The sequence below is a fragment of the Temnothorax americanus genome, unplaced genomic scaffold (assembly GCF_048541705.1).
Source record: "Temnothorax americanus isolate GAGA-0224 unplaced genomic scaffold, ASM4854170v1 Scaffold18, whole genome shotgun sequence".
In the NCBI taxonomy this organism is placed as follows: domain Eukaryota; kingdom Metazoa; phylum Arthropoda; class Insecta; order Hymenoptera; family Formicidae; genus Temnothorax; species Temnothorax americanus.
The window spans coordinates 2231824-2244905 of NW_027509318.1; the positions used below are offsets into that span (position 1 = coordinate 2231824).

Below are 13082 nucleotides of genomic sequence, written 5' to 3' on the forward strand. Positions count from 1 at the left end.
ACAATTCGTCCCAATCACACGACTCGTGCTATATAACAGATGAATTATTCTCTATTATCGTATACATCTTTATCTCTTTCACTCTTCACTTTTAGAATTACATACGGATTTGTGAGAGAAAATTTACCGAAAATTTCAGACCTGTGTAGCATTTTCTTAAGATTAACAATACTATTTAAAACAAGTTACTAATGTGAAAAGCCACAATACAGTGTTAATTGAATGTTTACGAGTTATTCGCAATCATGGATATTGATATTGACCTATAAAATCTAAATAATTAAATTTATAATAATATGACTTAATTAAATTCTGAATAACAATTTAATAATAATGTTATTCCATATTTTTTTTATTTTTTTTACGAAAATATTGGAAAAGTACGAAAAAAAATTAATTTTACAATAGGCAAACATGCAATTTCGAAAACTTCGGACATTGGAAATTGTATTGAACTGTTACAGTTTTATTTGTTTCGTATCGTTAAAATACTATTTTTTCTCGTTTAAAACGTCAGTGCAAAAATTAAACTGTTACTTATAACATTCTACGATATATTTGACATTCTATCAGAAAAAAGCCTGTCGACGAATATGCATTTTTATTACGATTATGTATAAAATAAAATCCGGTTGGATTTTTTAGGGAAAGACTGCATGTACTCCGCAGATACAAAAATATAATTCTAAAGTTAATTTTTTTTTAGATAACCAAAATTTTAAGTTTCTAGTCAGCAGCGAATGTTATATAGCAGTATAGTGCAAGTATATAGTTGCGTGCAACTCTTTTACCTTTTCCCTATCTATCGGATGACATGCTACGTGCACAAACACACACACACACACACACACACACACACACACACACACACACACACACACACACACACACACACACACACACACACACACACACACACACACACACACATACACGCGCACGCTTGAGCTACGTACGTCCATTGTGGTTCACGCGTTCTCGCATTCATTAAATCCGCAGTATGTATAATGTGTCTCTCCTTCCTCGACAGCTGCGCGGCGCTCCACGGAGTGAACAGTTAGGCTAACTCACGCAATAAAGACAATAATAATATTCTTTCGCCACAATAGAGCCTCTCTCGCGTCAGCCCATCGCTCTCGCCATGAAACCATTAACACCGCTCAGATCAAAAATTATTCTCTCTTATAAAAGCGGCAGTTATATAAGATGTGTGATTTAGCGGCACATTCCTTCGGCATTACGTTAAATAAATCGAACCTTCATCCGCTTAATTCGAGCTCTCTTTCATCGACTCTTTTTCTAATACGAATCGAAGGAGCGAATCCAACGCCCATCAGCAATCGCTCGTGCAAACCGCAAGCGCCATCATTCCTTGATAACGTCGAAAATGTCCCGTAGGTATCGTTTTAACAGTTTATCAGACGGGATTGCTTTCCGGGCTGACTGTACGTCTCATTCCCTCTCCCCCCCCTCATCTGAATTACCATAGAGATTCGTTCATAAAGAAGAATCGCCTCTCTTCCCCTTCTCCTTGCCTCTGGCTGGAGGAGGAGACTCCTATAGAGAAGACTCGAGGATGATCCCTTTGAAAAGAGAAGAACTGCCGATTATTCCGGCGCGGACGCGGCGAGCGAGAAAGAAAGCCCGCATCCGTGATGCACACGCACGTACATCGTTTGCATGCTACTGTAGCCGTGTTTGTTCGTCGGATAATATTTTTCTCTTCATCGTAACTGTACGTTTCTTTGAGGCGTCGCGATCCACTTTCTTGCGACTGTCATTCACTCTCGTTACACAGAAGTAGTTTGCTTTTCCATACGACAAATCAATCTCGTATAGGTACCTTGTCTCGTTGCTTTGTCTCGATCGATGACAATGTTCACGTCTTTCTTCCTTCCCGCGTTTCCAGTACACCTAGTATATATCACTATTGGAAAATTTGGCCCGAGGTTAGAGGTGATCTAGATCTAGAAAACCACTTTGGCAGCGTGGACTACATCGCCAGACGGGTTGGATCATCCATACCGGACGACGGTGACCTCGCGCGTGAAATAATTAATAAATTTCATTTATCGTCACCCGGTTTTTGTGAATATTACGGTAACGACAAGAGAAACGGAGGCTCGTTCACACGTCCGCGGCATTGAAAACTGCGACGTCTCGAGGATAATCGGATTTCGCTCGCTATCTTGGGAGCCTGAAAGGTTTCCGAGTGCGTCTTGAAATTGATTTACTCGTTTAGCCTCGGTCGAGAGATTCCTTCGCGCGAGTGTCTCGATCTATTACGGCCAACCACGACTCGAGAGAGAGAGAATTCTAAATTCTTCTTGCGGGTCGAAATTTCGTTTTCGACGAACGACGCGGGCTTGTTCACCGCGTAGGTAATTCTTCGATAACCATGCGCGGCTCGTCGAAAATGCGATATTATATTATGAATGCTCGTCTCTCGCTTCCGACATCCGTGCTCGTATTGCGTTAATTGCGCATAAAGGCGGTCTTATACGGGGTGTGCCGATGGGAATCCGGTTCTCTCGGCGTTCACGGGGAACGGGTTACTAATTTTTACGAGGACTCGCGTGTGCGACGTTCCCGTGACCGACCAGGATCAAGTTCCGTTGAGGCGAAGCGACGCGGAGGCGCGGAGTCCTGGAGACCCGTCCGCGCATAAAATCGGACGCGAGACGGCCCGAGAGGATCCTTTCGTAAAAAACGGAGAAATATATTCGTTATAAATCTATTTCGCCATTGTTCTCCGGAAAATAGCGGGCGCGGCGCGCGCGTCTCTATCTTTCCCTCGGCCGTTAAGTTCCCCGCCGACCATTCATCGCTAGCGAAAACCATGGAGATAGGGTAAACTCGCGGGCTCCTAATATTATTCGCCAGACCCCTCGCGGGCGTGCCGGAGTTGTTTACTTGACGCGGATTGAGGCCCTCACGTAAGAAGTTGTGCCTTTGCCGGCTGCGAGCTATAACCATCCGTAACGCAGAAACTCGGGGTTAAAGCGAAATAAGGACGTAATAAGACGGACATTTCATCAATAAACATGTCTGAATAACCCACAAAATAACGTCGAAAAGACGCGACGTCCTGCCTTCTTTTCTCGGTTTACACCGCGGGCCGAGGGTGAACGCCATTTATTATTACTATCGCATTATCGTCAGACATGCAGACGTCACGTGACGTGCATACGATCCTTTTGGTATCGCTCCTCTTGTAACGCCTGCCACATTTCACATTCGCGTCTCGTCAATCCTCCCGCATGACGTTTCGCGCTCACAATAGCAGGAAATTAATACGTACCCCCGCGCGTGTATGCGGGAATCCTTGAATAAAGACAAACGCGCGAGACGCGAGAGCTCATTACGCGGCCGAGGAAATCCCGTGGCGGACGCCGTGAACGGAAACCACGGGAAACAATTTAAACGGGACGCACGTCCGGAGATAAGAATCCCGCAAGATTTCGAGGGATACCTAAGCTCGATTAGTCTGCTTTTACGACGCTCTCGGCGTACGATCCGTTAAACAGTCGCTCGATAAAAATTCACTGTCAGAAAGAAATTGAAAAGCCATCACTTTCAAATTCTATAATAAACGCTCGCTTGATAATCTCACATCATTTATTTGGTCGATGTTATTATTATATCAATATTACTAATTCTCTTTGATGGTTAGACGTAAATAACGTATAACACAGTGGAAACACAGGAATCGTTGCAACAAGATATAACATATATTTATCTGTCGATTATTGATTCTTTGATGTACATCTTTTTACAAATAATGTGATCCGACAAAAGGTTCCACAGACGTGTTCTCTCGATTCGACACGTGTACTCGTGAACTTTGACTTTCTCTCCTACGCTCGTCGGTTCCAATTAAACCCGAGTTAATCCCGCGCGTCGATGGAGCGTGCGCTCGACAACTCGTTAATTTAACGCATAATTTATCGGTGCTCGATAGCGGCGCACAACGCTCGCTTGTAATATAATTTACATTCAATAAAAACGATGCCGAACCGCCAAACGATTTGAGGAAGGCTTAATTATTTTATCTATTCTGCACAATTGCGGCGAAAAGCCGACGACACTTCTTCCGTACGTTTGCAATAAAATATTATTTATTTCGCGCTTCGGAGCCCTCGGCGAGAAACGATATTATCTAAAAATTACGCGTGTTGAAATTTGAGGAGATCGTTGGCGTCTCGGTGTTTTAACATTCATGAGATTAACCGGTTGTTAACATCAGCAATTAAGATCGGAGCACTACATAATATTTATGCACAATGCAGCGCGAACGTTCCTGCGTGCATACATAATAAGAATAACGCTCGCGTGAAATTCTCACGTCGAGAAAAAAAATCCAAGTCTCAAAAATACGTGCGGTGCGTGTATTTATTCCTTATCCTCGCGCATAAGATAATTATCAGCGTACGTATAATATTAATACGTTGCACTCGTAATAATTAGAATTTCAGTGTATCAGCCAGTTTGTAATAAATTTTTTCATCTGCTTTTTGCGCGGAATGAGGAAGGAGACTTTTACTTTACTATAACTTTTTGTAATGTAAAAGGTGGGCTTTGAGAGCATAACGCGGTTAATGGCATGCGCAAGTTAACGTATAGCAATTTTTAATTATTAATAAGATACGTAATTATAAATCGACGTACCTTATTAGTAATTAAAGATTGTTATAATGTTAACTTATACCGTTAACCGCATTAGTTTCTCGAAGTCCACCTTCTACTTGTTAATTTCATTATCGAGAGTTAGGTTTTGCAAAATTTTGTTACGATTTTTTGAATATATCTCTTAATATCTGGCAACAGAAAATAGATATACGAGTGGAAAAGACTTTTTAACTTTGGCGACTGAAAGCAGAGGCAGTACAAAGGATGAAAAATAGCTACGAGATGTGTGCATGGCGTTAGAGCACGCGAGAGATTTATTACACTAATTTTGAATTCATTTCTCATCCTCGTTTAGGCGATCGCGCTAATCGTGTGCGTCACTGTCGATCTGTCTATCACAAAAAGAATATTATGCGCGCGGCTGTCCGGCTCGTAGTCGACGGCTGGTGGTGTTGCGTGACCACGCCGCGCGCCGGCCTTGCCTACGCGGTGACAAAAGTACCGTAATCGCAACGAGACGCGGAAAAGACGCCCGTGAAAATTACTGTTATCCCGCATTACGGATGTACAATGGAGCGTATTAGCGGCGCTGATCCCGCGTCGCTCACCTTGTTATCATTTATCATCCACTCGCGAACAATTATCTCTCGCGACGCCGACGACGATTTTAACAGGCGCAGAGAGGGCAATAACCGGTGCAAACCTCGCCACGGCTAGCGGGCTGCCCTTGATGGTGTCGACCGCGAATGTTCGCCAGCTCGAAGTTGCGATTTCAGACCCGTAACAAAGTTTCGTCTCTTCAGATACTAATCTGCGACGTGTTATCCTTGCGCTCGTCCGCCTCTATTCGACGACCAGTCCTAAAGTTCACTACCGTAGACGGAGCTTTTATAACTCGATAGGCAACAATTGTTGTAAAATAACGAAATTTTGAAGAAAATCTGAAAGATTCGTATACACGTTTTTGTTTCAGTTTTGTAAGCTCGATCCTTTTGTCTTTAAAAAAAATTTAAGGCGACTATCCTGCAACTTTTAACCAACCTGGTATAGTCGTTTGAAGCAAATAAAAAATATTACTAATCACTGATTATTATTTTAAAAATTTTATTAGTGATATTGTTTCGTTGTTTTTCTCGATTTTATTAACGTGCACACGCCATTTAAAATTTTTAAAGTCACTCCCCTACCCCCTCAGAAGGACTTTCAATTGTATCAAAATTCAATTGTAGAATATTTCAAAGGTTCTTTGATAATAAGAAAATCGCCGTCTGAATCACGTATTTTTTTTTAGTGGTTCCTGACATATTAATCTGTAACACTTTATTTGAGTCATCTTGCATACATATTGTACATTGAAACTTAAAATTAAATTGAAATTGAAGCTTGAAAGTAAAAAGGCAAACACAATAAATAAAAATCGTAGATATAATAAATTCAAAAGTTATAAAGTATTTTCAAGATTATATTTTTTGACTGATAAACAAGTAAAGTCGACGCGTTTTTTCTTATTAAAGCCGAGGGTCCGTCAACCCGTCGCGTTGCGTAGAATTTTTCTTGAGCTTCGGCCAACTCCCAAAAAAGCGCCAGGAAGAGTCAATTGATGCTCGAGTAGCAATTAGACAGACCGTGAGTCAACATCCGGGGAGGGAACACTTGTTCCTGGTATTATAAAGCATAAAAATTGCCACTAGAAGTCCATCCTAGGATTACCCCTCACATTCTTGCATATACATCAGATCTCTTAGATACGGTCGGATATTTTTGTACAAAATTATCGAAAAATTTCGATAATTTACCGCACATATTTGTCGATAATTTTTTCAATAGGATAACAGATTTTATAATAATAGATTATTATTATAAAATCATAATTCAAGTCCGCTTGCTAAATTACAATATACAAACATTTATCAGGACGAGATTTCCAGAAATATTAGCGATTTGAAATTATCATCGCCATTCACACGTTTAATTTTAGAGATAGAATTAAAAGTATCTGAAAAGAATTAAAAAAGTTTTATTCTAACGCGTATGCTTACGTCATCTTTTTTTCTTTTTACCTCAGAGGGCAATTTTCCGTTGAATGTTCGCAGATTAATGGTCAGTACCGTACCGTACGTAATCGTTATGTACACGTTACGTTTACTCAGAAAAGCGATGCGTCATAACGAAATGCAACGGTGCACGGTTATGTTGCTGTCATCGCATGTCTTGTTATGATTACAGCGCAGAAATGAACTTTCCAGCTGTGTGTGTATATGTATTGATGTAAAAGGGGAAGGGAGTCATTAGTTACTTGCCGGCGCAATTAAGGACACCGAAGAGAAGTTAACACGAGCACTGAAGTACATTTGATAGCCTCGAGGCGGTTGAAGTCGAATTTCACGGTCCATTCTCGATGAACTGTCTCAGATGAATCATCGTTTAAAGAGAATGAATGAGAAGTAGGTACAATGTTTTTTTCGAAATAAAATCCAGCTGAAAGCAATTTTTTTCATTAGAGAGAAAAAGATTAATAGAAAATTATTTTGTAGAAATATTAATTCTTAAATCGTAAGTACGCGCGAACAGAGAGAGAGTGATGTGCTATCTGCGATGCACGTTCGACTCACCGACGTCTTCTTCGCCATTAATCATGAATCTTGAGTGAAACTCCCGGCCTCGCTCGCCGGCGATTGCGCCTCCGCGACGCGGACACGACTCCGCAATATGCAGTTTTGCAGATGCACGCCACATGGATACGCTTTTCTTCGAGCTCATACCCGCTCCTGCGACTTCTCCGGAACGAGCAAATGGAATGTATGTAACGTAAGAAAAGACGAAACTCTCGACGAGCTGCGCCCCTGGAACTCGCGTGTGGTTTCGCTCGCAAAAAAAAAAGAAGAAATAAAGAAAGAAAGCTCTCGTCTTCCTCGCTTGAAGCCTGAAAAGAAGTGCGCGAAGTGTCTCGCTCTTAAAAATAATGAGATGTGTGACCCGCCGTCGGTCTCGCGGGTAAACAACCCGTGAAAAAGCGTCGCCGGCGGGAAAAGTATATAGTATTAGAGAAATTCTGGGACACCGAAATCTTTCTCAATAAGAAGACGTGCGGACGAGCTTTATCTGGATCTTACCCGGTAGAGCTGCCATATAGATATTTGTCGTTTAAATACATATCGATTACCAAAGCTCTTCTTGTGTCTCTTGCCCTCATTTTTCTTTTATACCAATTGCCGTGACTTCACCACGGCCGAATTCGGGTAATAGCTTCTGCATAAATCATAGGGGCATTTGCGAATTCCCACGAGACATCCTCTGTTCTGCGTTTCCAGGTGCTATCTTCTGGCTCCTAATTAATGTCGCGCGGAACATCCGCATTAACGCGAGCCAATCAACGGCGTAAGTTGATTGCTAATTTTGTCGCGGCGTTCTCTTAATTCGCTTAATTGCCCCGATCAGGCCTCGCTTTGTTGCCAATATCGCCTTTACAAAAAGCACCTGAGCGACCTCATTACGGGAAACTCGTGCAAATAGAAGCTAATGATGCGGCATAGCTAATCGCCATTTAATTGCATCGCGCAAACGTCTTCCCATCATTTCCGATTAACGCTGCTGGTCGATGACGCGAGAACTTATCGCGCGGTTAATTAGATTGCATCTCCGATTTCAAGGATTCGATGTTACTTTTAATATACAAAGCCTGCACGTCTCAGACAAAATGCAGCCCGATGAAATATAGCATTATCGGCTCACCATCTACCTATACTACCGAAAGAAGTAACTTTTCAATCAGAATATTCGATATACCAATATTTGCCGTGCCGTGACAGGTAATGGATTTCTTCATTATGATAATGGCGGAAGTCTCCGTCGGGATTATCAGCTGGAAAGTCCCGATAATAGAGCCGAGAAGGGTGTTTTAAACTGATGTGTGTGGCGTCTCGATTATTTCGCGACATCCCCTCGCGCTAAATGAATTTCGTATAAAATTTCAATCTTAATTGTTTGATTTTGTCGTCTTGCGCTTGTATAACTCTGGCGATTAGATATTATTATCGATAACAACTTCTACTCGCAATTCCTTACGACTCGATCGTTTTGGGAAAAAAAAAAGAAAGGTGCGGAATAGCGTAAACAGAATATTGTCAACACCTCCGTTTCTTTAATTCGTTATCGGAAAAAGATTCGCGGATTCAATCGGAATCGTTGCACATGGATACGTATGGGAACCGTTAAAAGACCGCGACTTCGACTCGCGCGACGGCGGCAACGCAACGGCGGCATTAACGTAACCATGGAGGTCAATGACTGCGGGAAATCGATCGAAACCCTTACCTGCACGACAGTGAGTCTGCCGTGAGGTGCACGATTGCACTGGCTCGCTCGCTCGCTCGTCGGAGTGCACAAATATCCACTCTGCGTATTACTGTATGCAGATGCCACGTAGATGCTCTTTTCGGTGTCTTCTTCCGTTCTGCATTGTTAAAAACGTATCATTATTTATTTTTCGCTCCTATATACAAATTAAATCGCGCGAAAGTACGACATTTTTATACGCGTTCAACGTCCTATTTCAAAGTCGAAGTTGAAATAGACCGTCGTATATAAACCATTAGTCGTAAACTTAAACGGGGGGAGAGATCGTTTATTGTCCCGAAAGCGGGAACAAATAAGCGAGAACCCCGAGAACCCAAGTCGTTTCCTCACGAACGAGGACAAATTCTCCGAGTGGTCGTCGTTTCTCATGCCGATTCGCGGTGTCCCAGTTTCGCGGAAATTTGGCGCAGGCGAGGTGCGCGTCTTGTCGAGCGTAACACGTTTCCGGCATATTTCTGTCTGCGAATCGACCGTCGAAAATTAATATGCGGCCCCGAGGAGATTGGCCTATGTAACGCGACTCCGCAGCGCGTATAGCTATATGCGCGCTTTTACGTAACAAGCCGCAACGTTACGCGTCAGAACCTACTGAAAATGTATTTTTCCGGCGTTGTCTCGGTTCATTCGCCCAGCGTGCGCCTAAAGAAAGGGACGAACACGAGAGAGAGAGAAAGAGATGTATTTTTCCAACGAAATCAGAATTTTTCGCAAAAATCAGAATGAAGACTCGTTTTAGCGTTAGCTAGTCCAGGATTGTCATTCTTTTGTTCGCGCAATTTCGATGAAGAGGCGCTTTTTTTATCAGACGGTCATTGCACGCCGGCGACGTCACCAACGTCCTTTTCCGCGTCAAAAACAGATTATAGATTTTGCCGCCTTCTATAAAACGCATCCCTGCGCTGCCCTGCTTATCATAGCGAAAGCCTGACACGCTTGCCTTATTTATAGATAACGATGGTCAACGAGCTTCGAGAATTTAAATAGCAACAAAATTTCTCTCCCATCAGTTTTATGTCAGATGTTATCGGAGATTGAATCCAAAGTTCAATTTTTAGAATAGTTGAAGCACGGAATCGCTCTCAATGGCGACTCGTCAAACAGCCCCTCGCTCAAGTTTTCACTCTGCGTGCACATGCTCCCTAACGAGTGCAACGTCCAATCACGACCCGTGTTCTTTCTGTCGCTATTACCGCTGCCTATTGCTAACTAGCGTCGTCCTCGAAACCCTCCCCGTGTCCGCGATTCATGAAACTTGATTGACAGTGGCCTCCGCTTCGATTCGACAGTCTGCAAACGAGCTGCGCTTTCGAGAGAATCATGGAGATATGGGCATGGAGATGTGCAATTCCAATTAGGCGGATATTTGACGGAATCCATTTAATCGTCTTGCTAAATCAACCAGCACCGGGGCGTATTCAAAGCCAATATTGCTTTTCAAATAATTACGAGGCTTTATTAGAAAATTAATCCACGCTTTTTTTTATTCTCGAGATATTTCACGCTAAAACTATTCCATAAATTTTCATCTGTGGTCGTAATGAAAAAGATATTTATCTTTGGATAAAATTAGTTATAATTGATTCTTTTATGGAAAACTGTAGCAAATAAAATTTAAAGAAACGTACAGTTTGCAGATGTCTATAATTGAAATTCTTACGTACTATTTCTGATTGAAATTGGTATCGGTCTCTATTATTTTTAGTCAAAAATGAACTCAGTTCATTTACCATTGTTAATTTCTATATAATGCAATCGGCATTCTACGTTCTCATCTTTTGCATTTAATCGCCAGAATTCTTTTTGAAATGCATTAAGAACTTTAGAGAAGAGAATCAGAATTCCATCAGTTACATCGAAATTCTAAGAACTGCCAACTTTACTGGGGATACTAAATTCCCATTTAACTGCCGTTACATTTTCGCGTAGAAATTTTCGTTGCAGAGCCAAGAGCATCAGCGTCTCTTCCCGAGAAAGAACCTAATAAGAACAAAGAGAAAGAGAGGAATCCTTTCACGCGTCACTGGCCGCGCAACCGGTGATTCGCGACAAATGCGATTTCTAGAGCGAACGGCGCAGATGCACGTGATCTCGTTATGTAAAATCAAGCGTGCGATCTCTCAGGATCGACGGAGCGCCGGTGTCACGGGGATTAACCCGACCGTTCCGTTGCGCATTGCCATCTTCGCCGGGTCGGCTGCAGCCTGAGAACAGCTTTAGGATGCGACGTGTCCCAACCGGGAAAGAAATAAGTTATACTCGCGACGGTCCTCTGGGTATCACCCCCGCGATCTCGGTTATGACCCGCGACCGCGATTACATCGCGCGTGCGTACGCGAGCGTAGAAAAGAGCACAGGAGATCACCGGATGTAGATCGATTCAGCTATAGCAATCTGAAACGCAGCCATGGCACCGACCGACCGACTGGAGCTCTGACCCATTTCCTTGGGTTACATCGCCCGGCAGATAAATTTTCGCTATCCGTCCGTCCGTCCTCGTTGTTTTCCGTTGCGACCTAGCAACCCTTCCGGCACCCTGACCTATGACCCACATTCGACGCGTCCTCGTTCGGCCCGGTTTCTCCCACTCCGTTCACCCCCACCGTGAAAGGACGCCGCGGCTATCAGCTGTTTCCGAATACGTAGATTCGCTACACGCATTCCTTCTTTAGAAATCGAGTCCGCCTTATGACGCGTCATCCCTTGAAAGTTCAATGAAAGCGTTTACCTTATCAGAGATTTTGTTCGGTTCACTTAACGAGGTCCCGTCTGATAAGCTTTCTAGCACAAATTTAGTTCCGTATTTCTCGTCATTCTTAACGACGATTGTTCGACATGAAAGTTACGTAAACCGCTGACCCGAGCTTTGGACTCCTGCAGACAGATTTTGCTGTTGCCAAGAAACTGGCGTTGCCCGCATTCCTCGGCTGTGTTGCAGTAACTCGTTCCCCGTTTTTCTAGACTGCTGACCGGAGTGTAGACCGTAACCCGGTCGACTAAAACCAGTTTCTTTTAATTGAATCCGCCGCGTCTCGCGAATATATATATAACGATTGTATATCCGAGGAAAAGCGGTCGATAATCGCGCGAGACATGCCTCTGCTTCTCTTGCAGGTATGATCACTCTGGTCGACGGTGTACCGGTTTTCGCGGACCCTCTTAAGGAGTGGAAGATAATAGTGACACATTACGGTGGACTAGCCGGTCTCGCTCTGATCGGACTCATCCTGGCAGCTATTCTCCCCTGCGCGGGTCTCTTTTTCTGCTGCTGCAGATGCGCGGGGCATTGCGGCGCCCGCAGCCAGCCCTTCGACAAAAAGCACGATCACTGCAGGAAGATTATGCTCAGCATCGTGTTGATCGGGGTCGCCACTATTATTCTGTAAGTGCCATTTTTTTTCGCAAAAAACACCGAAAGAAACGTCGCCAGAATATAATTCAGAATACTCGCGTTAAGCCTTTCACATCTGTGTCCCAACGTTTAAGAAATTATGTCTCTGATAAATATTATATTATTGAGGTCAAACGGGACTGGTTTTAAGACTCATTTGCTTAAACTAAAAAATATTACGATAATACCGTTATGAAATATAAAAAATTACTTGCGTAGTGAGATCCGCGAAAGTTCTCAAATTAACGATGAAACATTTAATTAATACGCAGCGTTATTATTTTTATGTGATAATTACTTAAATATATAATTTTTACTCAAATTATTTAACTTTTTATTATTTAACTGTTTATACTACGTATGAGGTAAAACATAAAGCTTTCGAGTCTCGATGATAGAAGAATATAATATAGTGCTATTGATCGGTATTAAATTGTATCTAGATTTTGCAATTTTGTTTTATTGTTAGTACAAGCTTTGGATACATAAAATTTCTTGCATTTACCATACAAGATGTGCGATTTTAGATTTTTTATATTTTGATATTCTTTATTGAGCAGTCTCAAAAATCTTGTAATATACAACTTATCAGAAACAATTTGAAAATACTTTCTCTTTTGCATCTACCATTGTTGAATTTTTATATGTTTTGATTCTGTGTGTGATTTCTGAAAAATCTTTAAAGATAATTAAACTATATATTTCTTTT

At 42.3% G+C, this 13082-nt stretch overlaps 1 protein-coding gene and 1 long non-coding RNA gene across 5 annotated transcripts in view; one reads left to right on the forward strand and one right to left on the reverse strand.

Annotated features, from left to right (window-relative positions):
* Window positions 1-13082, forward strand: part of LOC143896267 (prominin-like protein) — a 39942-nt gene that overhangs the window by 12869 nt on the left and 13991 nt on the right. For all 4 annotated transcript variants that reach the window (XR_013256601.1, XM_077403995.1, XM_077403997.1 and 1 more), the window contains exon 2: window positions 12097-12364. Coding sequence is in view for 3 of the 4 variants with exons in the window: in XM_077403995.1 (XP_077260121.1) it covers window positions 12097-12364 (268 nt within the window). In the remaining variant the exon portion in view is untranslated. The remainder of the gene's footprint in view (window positions 1-12096; window positions 12365-13082) is intronic.
* On the reverse strand, window positions 5892-12079 carry LOC143896275 (uncharacterized). The gene is made up of 4 exons (XR_013256602.1): window positions 8944-12079; window positions 7242-7957; window positions 6930-7107; window positions 5892-6288 (listed from the first exon to the last, which is right to left on the reverse strand). It is a non-coding gene; the product is annotated as an uncharacterized LOC143896275 (long non-coding RNA).